The sequence below is a fragment of the Bufo gargarizans genome, chromosome 5, assembly GCF_014858855.1.
Source record: "Bufo gargarizans isolate SCDJY-AF-19 chromosome 5, ASM1485885v1, whole genome shotgun sequence".
NCBI lineage: Eukaryota > Metazoa > Chordata > Amphibia > Anura > Bufonidae > Bufo > Bufo gargarizans.
Genome location: NC_058084.1, coordinates 386,970,949 through 386,990,200, shown reverse-complemented (window position 1 = coordinate 386,990,200; position 19,252 = coordinate 386,970,949). Strand labels below are relative to the sequence as shown.

Below are 19,252 nucleotides of genomic sequence, written 5' to 3'. Positions count from 1 at the left end.
TCAGGTGATCTGCAATCATATTGTGGACTCCACGAATGTGGACGGCTGATAAATGGGTGAGGTCCAATTCTGCCCAATCTAATGTCACACCTATCTCTCTCAGGAGACTTTGTGACTCCCTGCTTGTTGATGTACATTACAGCGGTTATGCTGTTTGACTGTACTTTCACTGCTTTGCCTTGAATGCTGAGAGCGAAATGAAGAAAGGCTAGTTTGATCACCCTGATTTCTAGGAGATTCGATGACAATAGCTTCTCCTGAGATGTCTAGGTTCCTTGTCCGGAAGATGTGCTCCCTAGCCTACTAGGGATGCATCTGTGGTAAGTATGATACAAGAGGGTTCGATCAGGGACTTGCCGTCCTCCAGATGGGTCCACCATCTAGGGAGGACCGGGCATAGTAAGACAGGGAGTGCACAGAATTTAGTCCCACCGGACTGTGATTCCACTTGGCTAGTACCTCCGATTGTAGCAGACGTAGGTGCCATAATGCCCAAGGAACCGCCTCTGCGGTTCATGACATTAGTCCCAACATTCGGATGGTTACTTTCCGATGTACTAAGAGAGAGCAGGCTGTCTCTTGAACAGATAGCCTTCTTTCGGGAGTAAGATGAATAGTCATTTCCACTGAGTCCACCACGAATCCCAGGAACCTAACTGAGGTAGCTGGCAGGAGATGGGACTTGTCCCAGTTTATTATCCATCCCTAGCTGGTGGAGGAAGGCTACAGACCGCTGAATGTGTTGGAACAGGATCGCTTGGGAAGGAGCTCTGAAGAGCCAGTCGTCCAGGTATGGAATGATGCTCAGACCCTGAAGTCTTAGAGCTGCCACCACGGAAACCACCACTTTGTTAAATGTGTGTGGGGCCGAAGAAATTGTTAGGACTCCCCTGACTTGAACCGTGATCCTTAAGAATCTTCTGGACCCAGGATGGATGGGAATATGGAGGTAAGCATCCTTGAGATCCAAGGTTGCGAGGAAATCTCCTGGCAATAGAAGATTGGTCACTGACTGGATAGTTTCCATCCGGAAATGCTTGCGTTTGAATTGATTGAAATATTTTAGATCTATGATCATCCTCCAGTCTCCAGTTACCTTGGGTACCAGGAAAACTGGGGAATAGATACCTGCTCCCTGATCCTGAAGAGTCACCTCCTCTAAGGCCCCTTTCCGAAGATACTCCAGGATATAGTCTTCTAGAATCGTCTGTTTGCTGGATGGTAGCAGTCTTGTTAGAACAAATTTGTCCGATAGGGGACTGTCTAAGTCTACCAGGTATCCCTGGATCTGCCAAGATTCTAGAAAGTGATGTAGGCGACCACCTATAGGAATATAGGGAGCAGGGAGTTCTGAGAATCCAGTCAGACCGGCATGGTACCAAGAGCCTCGAGGAGGCCCGCAATCAGAGCGTCAAGTATTTCTTGGGGGGCTTAGAGGCCATGGAGGATTTCCTTCCTCTATGGGAGCTCCAATCTCTATGGGCTTTGGGCTGAGGACCAGACCTGGACCCATACATTTTGCCCCGACCATTAAAGGGCTGTTGAGGGAGGAACTTGCCCTTCTTATCCGACAATCCGTCCATAATATGGTCAAGATCTGTCCCAAAAAGTTTGCCGGGTTCATATGCCATGGCGCAAAGATTATGCTTGGAAGTTGTTTCGGCCTTCCAGGGTTTTAGCTAGAGCGGACGCCTGCCCGCGGCTGAGAGCGCCATGGTCTTGGAAGCCAATATTAGTTGTTGTGGAGCAGCGTCACACAAAAAATCAATGGCCAGACCGGCCTTCTTACAAGAGGCCAAGATGTCATCCTTAGAGACCCCCTGGTCCAGGTCAGACTGAGCTTGGGCGAACCTGGTCTTGAGAAAGTTTGCCACTTCAGAGGACGCTATTGCGACTGAGGCAGAAGCCGAAGCAGAGAAATAAATGCGCCTAAAGGCACAATCAGCCTTGCGGTCCATCGGATCCTGAAGACTTGATCCGTCGTCCGATGGTACCACGGTCCTCTTGGAAAGCTTGGAAATGGCCATATCCACTTTTGGTACTGGCCCCTAAGAGGACAATTGATCTTCTCTTAACGGGAAGACAGACTTAAATCTTTTGGTCAGCATGGGACCCTTTTCTGGTTTCTTCCACTCCGTCTTCATTAATGACAGGAGGTAATCATCCGCTTTAAAGGCCCTGGGCCCCTTAGAGGCGGAGGTAGAGCCTTCACCCTGATCAATATCCTGGTCCCCCGACCAGATGGATCTCAGCAGCTGCTGGGCCTTCTTGGGAGTACAGAAGTAGGAAAACCCATCCTCATCTTCGGAAGAAGAGGCGATAGATCCCTCTCCAGCACCCTGAGCCCCCGATACCTCCATGGCCCGATGAGGAGAGGAAGGTCTTTGGCACTTAGATCTAAAGGCCTGCTCCAGCTCCTCTATAGAGGAGTTCACCTGGTTCATGTTGAACTCCATGTAGTTCTTCACCCAGTCAACTACATCATGAACTGTAGATTCTTGCTGGGGAAGTAGCTTAGCTCTACAGGGCGGATATCACGAGAATAAATAATTGTCCTCCAGGATAATTTGACAGTCGTGGCATTGAAGATGGTGTCTTTTGCCAGACCTCTTCCTGCCCGGGTCCCGATCACCGTCCCCTGTAGATGACATGGCTGCAAGAAACAAACAGAATTAACTATTAAGTCTGGAAGGAGGAAAGGAAGTCCAAGCAAATAGGCTTTTACCCAGAAAAAAAGAGACCTGTTACAAGCAAAACCTGAAAGGGTAATTAGCAGAGGACAGCACTAGCTGATCAAAGCAAAAACGTTTGGAAGAATGGAAATTGCTTCACCAAACCAAGATAGACAGAGTAAGGATACCCATACACTTGCGCTCCAGGAGGCCGAATGACCACTGGTGCAGGATTTAAATAGCAACCTTGGCGCTAAAAAATTGGTTCCGACCCAAAAGAGGCGGAGCTAACACTAAGATCTAATCATCAATAAAAATCACTAAAACAAGAGAAAAATAGAAGTACAAGGCTAAGGGGGAGCCACTAATAGCCTAATACGCCAAAACCGGCAAAAAAAATACATTATAAAGGAGGGAAACACTCCCAAAATGGCGGTGCCCACAGGAAACAAGTGGGGCCGCCGATTTCTAGCTCTCAGCGCTCCAGGAGTGTCTAGATCCTCACCGCCCTGATACACAGCACGGGAGCGGAAGAGATTACACTGTGGACAGCCACAGGACTGAGGAACAGCCACCAGAGATAAGCAAGTTTACCCCAAAGGGGTAAGTGTTGCGTTCAATAGAACAGGGATCCCCAGAGGGGGATCTCCACGAGCCCAAACCTGTCCGGAGGACAGAAAAAAACACAAGGGGACTGGGGGTGATCCCCCTCTTTTATTGGAGGTGGGAGGGTCTAGGTAATTATTTAAGTGTCTATAAAATTTCCACCTGTTCTACCAGTCCACGGGGGGGCGAAATACCCCATCTGTGCCACTGGTTAGGACGTAAGGGAATCTGCTTTTCTCCCCCATATACTAGAGTAGCATGGTCATGCCACCTGCTGAATAATTACCAGAATGCCCTATTCTTTGGCTGGATTCACAAGTGACTGATTAGATGCAGATTTGCTGTTGCAGATTTTTGTGCAGCTAGTCTGCAGCGTTGCACAGTACCAGCAAAGTGAATAAGCTTTCAGCAATTCTGTCACACATGGCAGAAAAAAAACGTGCAGCAGAAATTGACATGTGGTACAGATTTTAAATCTGCAGAATGCCAATTTATACTACAAATTTCATCCTTTTCAATGCGTCTAATCTGCAGCTTGTCTGCCACAAAATCTGCAGCATGTGAACGCTCCCTTTGGTGTGTTTTTTTTCTGCTGCAGATTAGAAGCAGAAATCCTGCAGATTTTCTGCTGCAGGAAAGCCACAGCTAATTTAGTCACTTGTGAACCCAGCCTTTGAGTCCATAGTGGGGTTGCAAACACCAGAAGAATGCGGTCATGTGAGAAATGGGTGGTGGATTATATAACTAGGAAGGAGGGGCTGAGTAAACTGGAGAGAGAAGGAGGTTTAAGATCTTGATGTCCCTGTGTATTTGAAAGCAATCTACTCACGTCAGCAACCTTGAGTCTCCTACACTGCTGCTCTGGAGAAGTGGTCAGACCCTAGTCACATGGCCAGAGAAAAATGTCTGACGTACCTGTTGATACTGGGTTCTGTTGATTACTAGGTGTCTTTAGGATCAGATCCCCTACCAATTACACATTGATGGACTAAGGATAGGGCATACATGTTAAAACCTGGAAAACCTCTTAATGCACAATATTGTACAGGTACGGTATTGTTTGCAACTAGCTGTATAAAACCTCGTCCACACTTCTGTTTTTCACGGATGCATGCTGTCGCATTTTTTTTTACTGACAGCGTACTGATCCATTTATTAATATCTGTCCAGATATCTGTGATTTTCTGCGGTCCTTGTCCACAAAAAAAAATCCACAGATTCATGCACTACTTTTAGGGTACTTTCACACTAGCGTTGTTCGGATCTGACAGGCAGTTCCGGCAATGGAACTGCCTGCCGGATCCAGCAAACTGCATGCAAATGGAAATCAGTTTTTTCAGGATCCGGTTATATACCGGATCCGTCTCATCCAGAATAACGGTATGGTATTTTATTTTTTTCAAAGATAAAAAGCAAAAATAGCTCCTCTTATTTCCCGGCGCAAACCGGATCCGTCAACGCGGCAATTTTTCGGAACACTTAGTACTGAATCCAGCATTAATACATCTCTATGGAAATTAATGTGCAAGTGCGGTAGTGTTCCGGGATTTACCGTACAAGGGACTGAACGGAAGACATCCTAATGCATACTTTCCATTCAGAATGCATTGGGACAAAACGGAAGCGTTGTTTTCCCGGTATTGAGACCCTTTACCGGATTTCAATAACGAAAAAGAATAACGCTAGTGTGAAAGTACCCTAACCCGTGCCACGGACTGCACGCGTCCATTGAAGTCTATGGGTCAGTGAAAATCACAGACATAACATGGATTTTCGGAAAACGGGGCGAGGGTTATTTTGCATGGAAACCAGATAGAAAATGCTCATGAAGTGAATTTTCACCTGTGCAATGTCTGTAGATTATGGATGACACATGGAGAGTAAAAGCTGACAGAAGGACCAACCACGGATACTTCACAGATTATTTAAGGACATTTTAATTCAAATACTGTATGTTGTACTGACATGGAAGCGCGGACGAGGCCCAATATAGATGACTCTCGGCCACAATGACCAGGATCAGAGATAACACCGTCATTTAACCCCTTAGATCCTGCATTTAATAGCAACTGCAGTATCTGAGAGGTTAGACAGAGGGTGGGGCTCCTTCTGTTCATTCATGTCACTAAAAAAAAAGTAAAAAAAAAGCCATTAAAGTATTAAATATTTATTCAGTGCGTGCCGTAAAAACTACACCCTAAAAAAAATGGCAGAATTGCATTTTTGTTTCAAGTTCACTGCTCAAGATTTTTATTGTTCAATACATGATATGGCAAAAGTAAAAAAAAAGTTATGGGTCTTCAAAGGTGGTGTGGGAACAAAACAGACAGAAAAACAAAAATTGGGCAGACCTTAAGAGGTAAACTTCATTGCTGCTAATGCAGTGAGTTATTGCATCAACAATTATGTACTTGGGATTTCCCAAGAAAAAGAAGATAGAGGATAAGTGTTTGATCAGTGGAGGTCTGAATACATGGACTCCCACTAAGAGTGGATCCGCCCCCACAGACAGGAAACCTGCAGAATAAAAGGGCGGACACTCTTCTCCCAATTCAGTGTGATATCCAAGCATCGGAGGAAGGCCGCCAACATAATGTTAGATAGTAAAAATAAATAAATCTGTTTAACCAGTTGTTTTTTGCTACACCCATGTGAATATAAGACAACCAGAAAAAAAAAACTGCAGGGAGGGAACATAAGGGTGCTGTCATGGGCTCTGGAAAATAAAATTACCGTACCCTTCACCCATTACAGCACCATGACAGAATTACCAGAGGAATATTCAGGGTGGGAGAGTAGAAAGAAGCACCTTTTCCCCAAAGGAAGATCCTAAAGGAGAGGAGTTCAAATCAAGACGATCATGTTTAAAAATGGTTGAAGGAGAAGACCAGGTGGCTGCTTTGCAAATATCCTCTATGGAAACCGAGGATCTTTCCGCCCAGGAGGCAGCCACTGCCCTGGTACAGTGTGCGTTAAGACTCGTTGGAGGAGATAACCCAGATGAAAGATAAGACAAGGAAATAGCCGAAACAATCCATCTAGCAATAGAAATTTTAGAGGCTGCATTACCCTTATTCACTCCTTGAAAGGGTATAAAGAGTGAAGAAGATCTGCGCCAATTTTTAGTGCGAGATAGATATTTAATCAAAGCCCTTCTGACGTCTAGGCAGTAAAGGGATCTCTTCTCTTCTGACCCAGGATTTTTAAACAAGGTAGGAAGAATAACTTCTTGGGACCTATGAAATTTAGAAACGACTTTTTGGGAGAAAAGCCGGATCTGGACGTATCAAAACCTTGTCCTCTAAAATTGTGGTACAAAGAGGATTGATGGAAATGGCCCGAATCTCATTAATCCTGAGAGCAGATGTTAAAGCTATTAGAAGACATAACTTCAAGGTGAGACATTTAATAGAGCAGGTCTCTATAGGTTCAAATGGAGGACAAGTTAGGGCCTTTAAAACCAGGTTTAAATCCCAAGGAGGAGGTCTAATTGAAGCTCTCGGGGTAGATCTGTCTACTGCTCTAAAGAACCTTGATACCCACGGGCAACAATGTCCTGATTAAAAAGGGCCAACAGAGCTGAGACATGCACTTTTAAAGTATTACTTGCTAGTCCCAGAACTAGTCCCTTCTGAAGGAACTCCAATATTAGATGAATGGAAGCAGAGGATGGAATATAATTGATCTGGATATGCCCAAAATCTAAATCTTCTGCTACACTCTAGCATAGATGGCTACCGTAACTTTTTTCCTACTCTTAGGCCTCATGCACATGAACGTTGTTTTGGTCCGCATCCGAGCCGCAGTTTTTGTGGCTTGAATGCGGACCCATTCACTTCAATGGGGCCGCAAAAGATGCTGACAGCACTCAGTGTGCTGTTCGTATCCATTGCTCTGGTCCGTGGTCCGCAATTTGTCGGACCGCAAAGCACACAACGGTCGTGTGCATGTAGCCTTAAGAAGAGTTGAGATCAAGGCATTGGAGAATACTTTCCTCTCTAACAGGTACCTTTCAAGTTCCAGACAGTTAGGTGGAGATTTTTTGTCTGGATTGAATACTAGAATCTGGCTCAACAGACCCCAGATCTCTGGAAGGACCCGCGGATCCGAAATGGACATGATCCAGAGCCACGTGAATAAAGACCTTTTCGGCCAAAATGGAGCAATGAGGATAACCCTCGGCCCATCTTCCCTGGTTTTCCGTAATACACAAGGAATCAAGGGAAGAGGAGGAAAGGTGTAGGCCAGGGGAAATTTCCATTTCTGTACCAGGGCATCTATCCCACAAGGGGATCCTGTCGTCCCCAGAGGGCCGTTATCTTCTTGAAAATGGATTGGTCTAGAGTCCATACTCCATAAGAGAGAGGGTGACGACTGAGAAAGTCCGCCTGTCTGTTTTCCACCCCCCCCCGATATCAACGCACATTCTTTTTCTGCTAGTAAGAGGATTCTCTGGGCTTCCTGCATTACAGTTCTTCACCTTGTGCCCCTGTTTGTTTAGGTACGAGACTAGTCCTATTGTCCGAAGAATGAAAGAAAACCGGCACTCCCCAAAAAAATATTTGCTGGTGATGGATTTATTGGTCACTCATATGACGCACGGCGTTTCGGCACTCACAGGTGCCTTTTTCAAACAAGAAGTGAGCAGCAGTTCTTCTGATTTTGGGATTACCTCCACACAAACCGAGCACCTCTCAACCAGTACGCAGTGCCGCCTGACTTCATTACACAGTAGTCCTATTGTCCGTCATAATTCTTACATTTTTTCCTCTTATTCTTGAAAGAACAGAACTCATCACTAGCCGTACAGCCATTAGTTCCTTCGGGTTGGAGGACCCCCTTTTTTGGATACTCCCCCAATGATCCTGAAGAGAGATCTCCTGAATGTGAGCACCCCATCCCTAGCGACTCACGTCCGTAGTTAGGCAAATCAGGTCTTCCAGTTTCCACGGAACTCCCTGAATTAGATTTTCCCTCTCCAGCCCCCATGTCAAGCTTTGGAGAGTTTGAAGCAAAATCCTTATTTTTGCATCTAGGGGGTCGTTTTTCTCCCAGCAAGACAGGATTTCCCATTGGAGGCCCCATGAGTGGAGTATTGCCCATAGTACTGCTGGAATACAAGATATGAGGGATCCCAGGATAGACATTCCTTTTCCTCATTGTGATCACTGGATTCTTGATCAGGTGTCCGATTTTTCTTTCCTGGATGAGAACTACTTTTTCCTCTGGCAAAAAAAACAGCTCTGGCCGGAGGAATCTAATATCAATCCAAGAAAAGACGGTCTTCTGGTAGGATGTGGTCTTGATATTTCCAGGTTTATAATCCATCCTTATCTGCTCAGGATTTCTGTCACCACAGCTATTGCTATTTTGCAGGCATATACTGTTTTCCCTACAATCTGAAAATCGTCCAGGTACGGAATGAAAAGAAAATCCCTCTTCCTTATATGAGACGCCATCTCTGTGATTATTTTTGTAAAAACTTAGGCCATAGACAGACCAAACGGGAGAGCCTGAAACTGAAAATGCCATAACTGACCTCTTATTCTGACTGGGACACTTAGGAATTTTTGATGCCCTGCAAAAATTGGAACGTGATAATACGAATCTTTGAGATTGTGTACTGCGATGAAACAGAGAGGAGAAAGTAGGTTTATGACCGATTTTATAGTTTCCATTTTTGAAATTTTTGATCTGTAGGAAAATATTTAATTTCTTTAAGTTTATTATTGTTCTGAATGAGCCATTATTATTCTTTTACTAAAAACAGGGGGGAATAAAACCCCTCACCTTTTTCCTCCTCGGCTACCGGGACTAAGGCCTCATGCACAAGGCCGTTGTTTTGGTCCGCATCCGAGCTGTAGTTTTGGCGGCTCGGATGCGGACCCATTCACTTTAATGGGGCTGCAAAAGATGCGGACAGCACTCAGTGTGCCGTCTGCATCCGTTGCCCCGCTTAAAAAAAATAACATGTCCTATTCTTGTCCACGCTTTGCAGATAAGAATAGGCATTTATAGTGAAGGCTGTGCATGCCGTTCCGCAAATTGCGGCATGCGCGCGGACGCCATCCGTCTTTTGCGGACCGCAAAACACACCACGGTTGTGTGCATAAGGCCTAAAACAGATTTTTTTTAACTCATTTTAGAACCTAGCTTTCCATGGCAGAAATTCCTAGAGCCGAGGCCTGATCTTTTTTAGTTAGGAATCTTACTGGAGGGGCCAGACGGAATTCTAATTTCAACCCATAGAGAATGGTGTCTAGAATCCATAATCTTGAAGAAATTTTTTAATCTGCCCCCCACCTGACTTCTGGCGTCATTGCTGATCCTATTTCTTTTTGTCTCCAAAGGACCGATTGAAGAAATAACTTCTACCTCCCCTTTGGTTCCAGAACCTGACTTCCCTGGACTTTTTATCTGTTTCTTGATTACTTCTGAAGGGGCGAAAGGAACGGTTAAACCTATACTTCGAGGGGAAAAGCGCTCTGAAACCCCGGAAATCTTTTCTTTTTATCCGCAGCCTTATCTAATAAGTCGTCCAGTGTTATGCCCATAGTCTAACTAATAGCTTTCAGGAGTTATTCTGTATCTTCTATGGGAAAACGCGGTCTACCACTAATTTTACCCTCTTCAGAGGCAGATAGGGATGAATCGTCAGAATGTCCAAATAAAGAGGAGTGTACCTCCTCTTCCTCAGATAAAAAATATTCCTGTGCAGACTCAGTGTCTCATTCTAGAATCTTTCTCCCCCAAGACTATTTTAGACAGGGGAGTCCAGGCTATGAGCTGTGCGCTATGATTGGCCAGCTCTGCAGCAAGGGACAACCCTAATACAAAAACTCCACCCAGTACAACAGAGGGAGCTGCAGACACCGGAGCCTATACCGGGCGAACAGAGCAGCGCCCAGACATACTAGTAAGTGCAGGGGGACCCCTGGGCGCTGCTCAGCCCACTGATATAGTTAGTTTTTAAACTAGTGAAAGGTCCTCTTTAATCCCCAAAAAACCTTTCCACTGCATTTCATTGCTGTCATTAAAGGACCTGCTGAGATCATTTCAGTAATAGTCTTGTTAACTGTGAGAATGTTGACGAGCACAAGGCTGGAGATCATTATGTCAGGCTGATTGGGTTAAAATGGCAGACTTGACCTGTTAAAAAGAGGGGGATGCTTGAAATCATTGTTCTTCCATTGTTAACCATGGTGACCTGCAAATGTGTGTAACCATCATTGCGTTGCATAAAAATGGCTTCACAGGCAAGGATATTGTGGCTACTAAGATTGCACCTCAATCAACAATTTATAGAATCATCAAGAACTTCAAGGAAAGAGGTTTAATTCTTGTTAAGAAGGCTTCAGGGCGTCCAAGAAAGTCCAGCAAGCGCCAGGATAGTCTCTTAAAGGGCTTCTGTCACCCCATTAAACCGTTTTTTTTTTCTTTACTAATAATCCCTACACTGCGATCTCATCATACATAAGCTAATTAATGATTTTCGTTCAGTAGAATTTGTTAAAAATCGATTTTTGAAATATGTAAATTACCTTGCTACCAGCAAGTAGGGAGGCTACTTGCTGGTAGCAGCCGCGTCCTCCGATGGTAATGACGCCCCCTCTGCTTGTTGATTGACAGATCCCGTCCGCTGGCCCTGCCTGTTTTGATTCAATATCTGGCGCCTGCGCCGCGGCCGTACCTCTCTTCAATCTGCGCAGGCGCACTGAGAGGCGGCCACTCGCTCGGCCGCTCCATCCTCAATGCGCCTGCGCCGATGACGTCACATCTACACCCGGCGCAGGCGCATTGAGGAGCGAGCGGCCGAGCGAGTGGCCGCCTCTCAGTGCGCCTGCGCAGATTGAAGAGAGGTACGGCCGTGGCGCAGGCGCCAGATATTGAATCAAAACAGGCAGGGCCAGCAGAGAAAGGGCCACCGGACGGGATCTGTCAATCAACAAGCAGAGGGGGCGTCATTACCATCGTAGGACGCGGCTGCTACCAGCAAGTAGCCGCCCTACTTGCTGGTAGCAAGGTAATTTACATATTTCAAAAATCGATTTTTAACAAATTCTACTGAACGAAAATCATTAATTAGCTTATGTATGATGAGATCGCAGTGTAGGGATTATTAGTAAAGAAAAGAAAAAAATATATATATGTTTAATGGGGTGACAGAAGCCCTTTAAAGAGAATTCAGCTACGGGATCGGAGTGCCACCAGTGCAGAGCTTTCTCAGGAATGGCAGCAGGCAGGTGTGAGCGCATCTACATGCACAGTGAGGCAAAGACTTTTGGAAGAGGGCCTGGTGTCAAGAAGGGCAGCAAAGAAGCCACTTCTCTCCAAAAAAACATCAGGGACAGATTGATCTTCTGCAGAAAATATGGTGAATGGACTGCTGAGGACTGGGGCAAAGTCATATTCTCCGATGAAGCCTCTTTCCAATTGTTTGGGGCATCAGTCCTGCTTCATGCCAACAGTAAAGCATCCTTAGATCATTCATGTGTGGGGTTACTTCTCATCCAAGGGAGTGGGCTATCTCACAATTTTGCCCAAAAACACAGCCATGAATAAAGAATGGTACCAAAACACCCACCAACAGCAACTTCTTCCAAAAATCCAACAGTTTGGTGAAGAACAATGCATTTTCCAGCACGATGGAGCACCGTGCCATAAGGCAAAAGTGTTAACTAAGTGGCTTGGGGACCAAAACGTTGACATTTTGGGTCCATGGCCTGGAAACTCCCCAGATCGTAATCCCATTGAGAACTTGTGGTCAATCCTCAAGAGGCGGGGGGACAAACAAAAACCCACTAATTCTGGCATAGAATGTGTCGGCAGATAAGAACCATTTGGCCCATCTAGTCTGCCCAATATACTAAATACTATGGATAGCCCCTGGCCCTATCTTATATGAAGGATGGCCTTATGCCTATCCCATGCATGCTTAAACTCCTCCACTGTATTTGCAGCTACCACTTCTGCAGGAAGGCTATTCCATGCATCCACTACTCTCTCAGTAAAGTAATACTTCCTGATATTAGTTTTAAATTAGAGGGGCAAAGGTTTAAAAGTATGTCCTTTTGTAGCAGTTTTTCTTTTAAATATTCTCTCCTCTTTTACCTTGTGGATTCCCTTTATGTATTTAAAAGTTGACAAACTCCAAGAAGTGATTATGAAAGAATGGGTTGCTATCAGTCAGGAATTGGCCCAGAAGTGGATTGAGAGCATGCCCAGTCGAATTGCAGAGTACCTGAAAAAGAGGGGCCAACACTGCAAATACTGACTCTTTGCATAAATGTCATGTAATTGTCGATAAAAGCCTTTGAAACTTATGAAGTGCGTGTAATTATATTTCACTAAATCACAGAAACAAAGATCTAAAAGCTGTTTAGCAGCAAACTTTGTGAAAACTAATATTTGTGTAATTCTCAAAACTTTTGGCCACGACTGTAGTTTGTTAATTGTATCACAGGCGGGGGGGGGGGGGGGGGGGGGGGTTGTTTGTGTACATCAGCTGGGAGTGTCTAACTGTACAATACTGTACTTATTGGCTGCTGTGACTGTGTCATGGTAACCTTGTGGGGAAAACTATATAAGAAATGCCTTTGTGCTCATTAAGCAGTCCTGCTTTACCCCTTCATGAAGTCTTGGCTCATGTTTGGGGATGGGATTACTACACTCTTGAGGATTGCTATATCACAATACTCCAGAGTATAAGCTCTTGTAAGAGCTTGTTCCTACTCTCTGGATTTAGGAGAGGTTCACCCACTGGAAGCTGAAGCCCGGTCTTGAGTCGACCGATAACCCCAAACAAGCTGTGTCGGTTCATGGGGTCTGTGGTGGTTACAGTGTCAAGTGGAGTGCTTTGAGCCTTCAGGAAACACTAGGAGCGTCCATCAACGGAGGTACCCAGTCGGGTTGCCAGGCGCTCCGTTACATGCGGAAACGCAATGAACATGGAGTAGGTTCCGATATTTTGCAGACCGATTGAAATTAACGGTTCTACATAATATCCCCAAAAAAATAAAAATAAAAATAAATATGGAATGGAATATAAGTTTGTGCGCATGAGCCCCAAGGTTGTTTGCCTGAGCCAAAGTTGCCTTTTCTTAGAGTGGCTAGTATGACTACCTAGTTATCAGGACTGTACTAGATCGCATACAGACTCATTAAGGACTCATGCACACAAACTTATTTTCTTTTGCTTTTTTTTTTGGGCGGACCGCATGCAGAACCATTCATTTCAATGGGTCTTTATAAAAAAATAAAATAAAAAAAAGAAAGAAAGTACTCCATTACAGACAGACAAGGATAGTACTGTTCTATTAGTGGCTGTTCCGTTCCACAAAATATGGAATACACATGGATGTCATCTGTATTTTTGTGGACCGCAAAACACACTCGCACAATGTACCATTCTTGTAAGTTTCCTGCCTGGGACTCAGTGTTAAAAAAAAAAAAAAAAAAAAGGATCAGCAACACAAGTCTGTCAAAGCTTCTGCTTTATTATACATGAGATTTCCATCACAAAATATAGTTCATTGCAATCAGAACGCTGATTAAATTATCTGTTCACAGAAAAAAAAAAAAAAAAATAATCCTCCTAATATAGGGATTAAGGAAAACCATGTATTCCTGCTTAGAGATCTTGAAGACTAGATATCCTGAAACCTGGAGCTACAGCAATACCATTGGATTTGAGATTCACAGAACAGTACAACAGAAAAAAAAAAAACTTTCAAAATTGAAAAATTGTATTAAAGTCTTAAAAAAGAAGTTTTAACTGGATGCTTCAGATATTAAAAATTCTCCAGCTTCAAGGTGTCAGTAACGCCCTGCAAAAAGAAAAAAAAATGAAAAAAAAAAGTTAGACATGGAAACCATCAGCTACCCATTTCTATAGCCAATGCGAGCACATATATATATATGCAAGTACCCACTCCTCCCTATTGTCACAAGAAGGGTTTTTACTAGGCTTGTCACAACACCAAAAAAGCCCAGTGCATTCTGCATTTTATGGAACATTCGGCCCATAATAGAACAGACCTATCCTATTTTTGGGGGGGGACAAGGTGACCAAAAAAAAAAAAAAAAAAATTTGCCGAATCTTGCAGTCCATTTTTTTTTTCTGTTACGGGCGTGGCGATATAAAATATATAAACAATAAAAATAAACATATTACATATGTAAAATTGAAGATTTGAATTATTTTTTTTTTACTTTTCATTCACAAACTATTAGCCCCCTTAGGGGCTAGAACCCTAGTCCTATTCACCCTGATAGAGCTCTATTAGGGTGAATATGATCTTACACTGTCCCTGCTGCCCTGGGCTTTGTGCACACAGAAGCAGGGAGCTTACCATGGCAGCCATTAAAGGCTTCAGTAGCATCCTGGCTGCCATAGTAACTGATCGGAGCCCCGCGATTACACTGTTGGGGCTCCGATCGGGACTGCCACTAATGAGGAGGGGACCCTGTGGCCACTGCCACCAATGAGTAATACAAATACAGGAGGCGTGTGCCAGTGGCAGAATTACATAGCCGGCAGCCAACACCACATTTGTAAAGCGGCAGAACTACCACCTCTATGACAATAACCCCTCAAGTGACGCACCTGAGGGGTTAACTGCCATGGATAGTAGCTCCCTGTCAGAGAGGTCGGGTGTCGGCTACGCGATTCTGCCGCCAGCCCCTTCCCTCTTTCTCGTCATTGGCGACAGCACAGTGGGGAGGGAGAGACTCATTCTCCACTGTGCTGCTGAGGAGAACATGTTCCCCAACACTAGGCTTTGCAGTAGTGCAGCCTAGTATCGGTAAAAGGCAAATACCGGTATAGAATCGACCCGGGTACAAAAGTATTGATTGGGTAGCGATAATTCGATGCAACCCTACTTTGTACATTATCATTTATAGGAGAAAATAAAAATTCAATAAAATATCACAAAAATTGGACTGAAATTACAAAATAAAAAAGTTTTTAATATAGAAAAAAAGAATTGGAACAACGTATATTAGAAAGACTGACCCAGGTGGATCTGGAAATGGCACATTTTCAGTACACTTACTTGGACTGTACGAACGGGATCTGGACCTGGATCTGTAACGACTGTAGTATGGTGAAGGTGATCGCCTCCTGTGGCAAATATATGAAATTAATATTTTAAGACCTGTCTTATCGCATAGATACAGTATTGGAATCACAAAGTACAGCCACATTTTATAGAGCTATTCCTCAACCCCCCGACTGGCATCTCGCCACAGAATGAGCAGCCCCGGCAAGAAAAGAGCCATATACATCTTAGTATATGCAGTTTTTGCAATGGATTTCCCCACCAACACACAATATGTATATCACATCTTCCGAATACCACAGTTCAGGAACATGCCTGGAAATCAACGGCACCTTGTGAATGGAAGTAATATTCTTTAGGTTATATGTTTAGTTGCTGAGAAATCCTCTGGTAACCAGAGTGATAAAGCATGGATCCCTTTGTGAATAGTAGTTTCTCAGTCAGTAAGGAGTACAGCACACAACTTACTGGTATTTGTGCTCGTAGTCTTCGTATCTATCATTTCCCCGGTCATAGCCTCTGTCATAGTTCTCCCGACGTCTGCCACCTCCACTTTAAGAGGGAAAAAAAGAAAAGAAAAGAAAAACTTTTTAATGTTTTCAGAGTTGAACAGTGTTCAGACTGGCCTCAGCATTGCCAATTGTTATATCTGCATGCGATGCTCTCTCCACAGTGACAGACACAAGGGGACCAGATGGGCTTGGGTGGTAGATGTCCAACAATAGGTCGGAATGGAAGCCACAAGGCAAGTGTGAACACTGCCCCGAACACAAAATCCATCGGGGTGGACTTTGTCATTTTAGATGTTGAATAACAGTTTCCCAGCTTCTTCGGGCAGTAAAGGAGTTGGCTACTTTCTGCTGATATTTCTAAAATGCCATAACTATCCTGCGGCCTCTTGTGAGGACACAGACTGTTCAGCACATACACCGAGGAGGATGCACCTTAAGAGGCAGTCGTGTACAAATCAAGGGGTTGCCAACATCTTGAGGGCTATGGATGCATCAACCACCATGTCCAGTGTTTTTCTATATGGGACCCGTGGGCAGCAAGGGGGCTTGAAGTTGGAAGCTGCGGAAAGGACTGAGGAGGAGGCGTTTCCAACCCCTGGACACGTCAGTTAATGCCATTGCAGAAATGTCATCAAGTGGCTAAACCTTTTAAAAAAGGGTGTTGCTAGGGTTTTGTTTTTTAATTCACTTTTTTCATACCGCCATCACAAAAAATACTTGCTACTCCTATCCTCTTCCGCTGCTGCAGCCACAATGTAATGTTTCAGCCTCTGTGATAATAAGGCAATATACAGGAAGGGGATGCTGAGGCTAGTGACTGGCGGCAGTACAAGATTCAGCAGGATAGACTGCGGGAGGTTTGGGCGGTGGGTATATGTAGTCATTGCGCAATTTGCAGACCACACATGGCTGCAACCATAATAGAAATTGCCTATTCTTGTCTGCGATTGCAGACAAGAATGGGACATGTTCTATCTTTTCCGCGGAACGTAACCACAGATGTGGACAGCACACTGTGCTATCTGCGTCTTTTGTAGCTCCATTGAAATGAATGGGTCCGTACCCGTTCCAGAACGGATGCAGATTCATTCATACGGCCGCCTGAATGAGCCCTAAGGCTCACAGGAGTGTCGGTGCCTTCTCAAACAGCTGATCAGTGGGGGTCCTGGGGGTCAGACATCCAATGATCAGATACTGAGGACTAGTGTTAAGCGAACTTGTGTTTTTAAGATCGGCGTACAAGGTTCGGGTTATCTAAGAATTCAGTTATAGATTCCGCGACGATGGACAAGTTATGGTCCGTGGTAGTTGAATCCACAACGGAATTCTTAGATAACCCGAACCTTGTACGACGAAATTGAAAACACATTCGCTCATCCCTACTCTAGACCTTAGTATTAAAAAGGCAACCCTTTTAAAAGTAAATCCCTCTGTCATTTCTGTAGATATTAAAGGGATTGTCAATCTTCAGCCCTCATTTTCCTTTAAAGCAGGAATGGGGAACATACAGCCCGCGGGATCATTTCATGTGGCCCGACTCCCTGCCAGAGCATATAGTCCCCTTTATGGAGCTGGTCATTAGCATGTGGGAGGCACAGGAAGGTGAGAACAGCACTGTGCTGGCTGTACTCACCTTCCTTGGTTTTCTTTCGGGCCCCACTCTGTGTGCTGACACGTAGAGCGTCAGGGCGTATTACATATTCGTGCTCACTATGTTCTGATGCTGTGCACCCGTCAGGTCACACTTCACAGTGGGAAGACCAAGGACAGTGAGTGAATCTGTCTGGTGGCAGCACCATCCAAAGCTGGAGAGGTAGGTTTATCTGAAAAAGGGGCAGTGGCAGCTGGGTGAACTCCTCTGGGATGAGCTTGGCTGCCATTAATGCCAACGAAAAGAGAAAGAATTAAATATTTTTTCTGAACTTAAAAATTAGACTGCTATTTGGTCAAAATGGTACCTGCACTATATAATATACGTGCCATTTTGTGCTGCAAGAATACAGCGCTCTGGATTATTATTTTTTTATTGAAGTGAAATTTTTGTAACTTACCCTAATATGTTTGGCCAAATATAGCAGTCACGTTTTTTAAGTTGAGAATTTTGTATGGCCCGCGATAGATTACAAATATCCAAATGGCCCTCGGCAGCAAAAAAGTTCCCCACTGCTGCTTCAAGGTATATGCACACAGCAGCGTAATTTATGCAGATTTTCTGCTGTTTTTTTTTTTACTGCATTTCCGCACCGAAGTCTATATGTGTTTACTTGCAGATTTTGATGCAGAACTTCCCCAGGTCTCCCCCTTTGCATTGCAACGGGCGACATCTGCACTGAAAACCTGCATAAACAATTGACATGATGCAGATTTCAAAATCCAAATCGCAGGTCAATTTCTGTTCAAAAAAATTTCAGCACCGTGTAGGAGATTCCAAAATCTCATCTAATTAGCTGATGACATATTATGCTACAGATTTTCTCCCTGAAAAATATGCATTGAGTGCATACACCCTGAATGTTGGCGATAAATGACAAACAACCCTGCAGACACCACATAGGCAGGTGTACAGTAATGGTGGGGCGGACATTCTGAGCATAGTGCCCGGCCTCCTGTGAGCAGAGCTGACCACTCTGTACCTTCACCAGCCGCCCCCAGAACTTACGGTGAAATCAGTGTGCACTTACTGTGTAGGCCTGCCCATGTAAATGCCTGGAGTAGGAGTGTGCGCCCGCTTGGTGATGGAGAAGTCTACACGAATCCGCCTACCATCCAGCTCCATTCCATTCGCATGTTCCATTGCCTGTAAGACAACACAAAGTACATTATTGACGCTCCCCAGTCGGCAGCAGAACGTGCGTGCCCACGCGTCACCATCACCACAGAGAAACAGGTTTGTACACGAAGCAGCCAGCCCGTGCCAGTAATGAACAAGTGAAACTCCCCACAGGCCAGGCTGCCATTTCACGCTGGTCCCCGCCTCTCAGCTGCCATCTCCTGACTCGTTCCCCGCAGCCCCAGCTGCTCCTGCTCACTAGGCTAAAATGGCGGCTTAACCTGCCTGAAGGGTTGATACTAAAATACTATACTCCAAGGACCTGGTCCTTACCAGTGATAGGAAATAGCCGACTCATTGTGAGCTGGCTATTTCCTATTACTGGTAAGGACCTTTTTGCCCCCTAGTGGTCAGGTCCTGAACCGAAATCGTATGTAGCCGGTTCACAGGGAGTTGGCTAAATCCTATTACTCCATAAGGACCTGGTTCTTACCAGTAATAGGAAATAGCCGATTCTACAGGAGCTGGTCATTCTCCATCATTTGTAGGGACCATCATTTGATCTGGTTACTGAACTGTGTTAGTTAGTGACTTCTGAGTACTTGTCTCTGCAAAAACATCCTGTCCTGT

The 19,252-nt window shown here is 44.7% G+C and overlaps 1 protein-coding gene across 1 annotated transcript in view; it reads right to left on the bottom strand.

Annotated features, from left to right (window-relative positions):
* Window positions 1-13,754: 13,754 nt before the first annotated feature.
* TRA2A (transformer 2 alpha homolog) overlaps window positions 13,755-19,252 on the bottom strand; it is a 32,782-nt gene continuing 27,284 nt past the window's right edge. The window contains exons 5-8 of the mRNA XM_044293630.1: window positions 18,534-18,649; window positions 15,809-15,892; window positions 15,335-15,402; window positions 13,755-14,104 (exon numbers count right to left, since the gene is read on the bottom strand). Of these exons, the coding sequence (XP_044149565.1) occupies window positions 14,094-14,104; window positions 15,335-15,402; window positions 15,809-15,892; window positions 18,534-18,649 (279 nt within the window). The 3' untranslated portion in view covers window positions 13,755-14,093. The remainder of the gene's footprint in view (window positions 14,105-15,334; window positions 15,403-15,808; window positions 15,893-18,533; window positions 18,650-19,252) is intronic.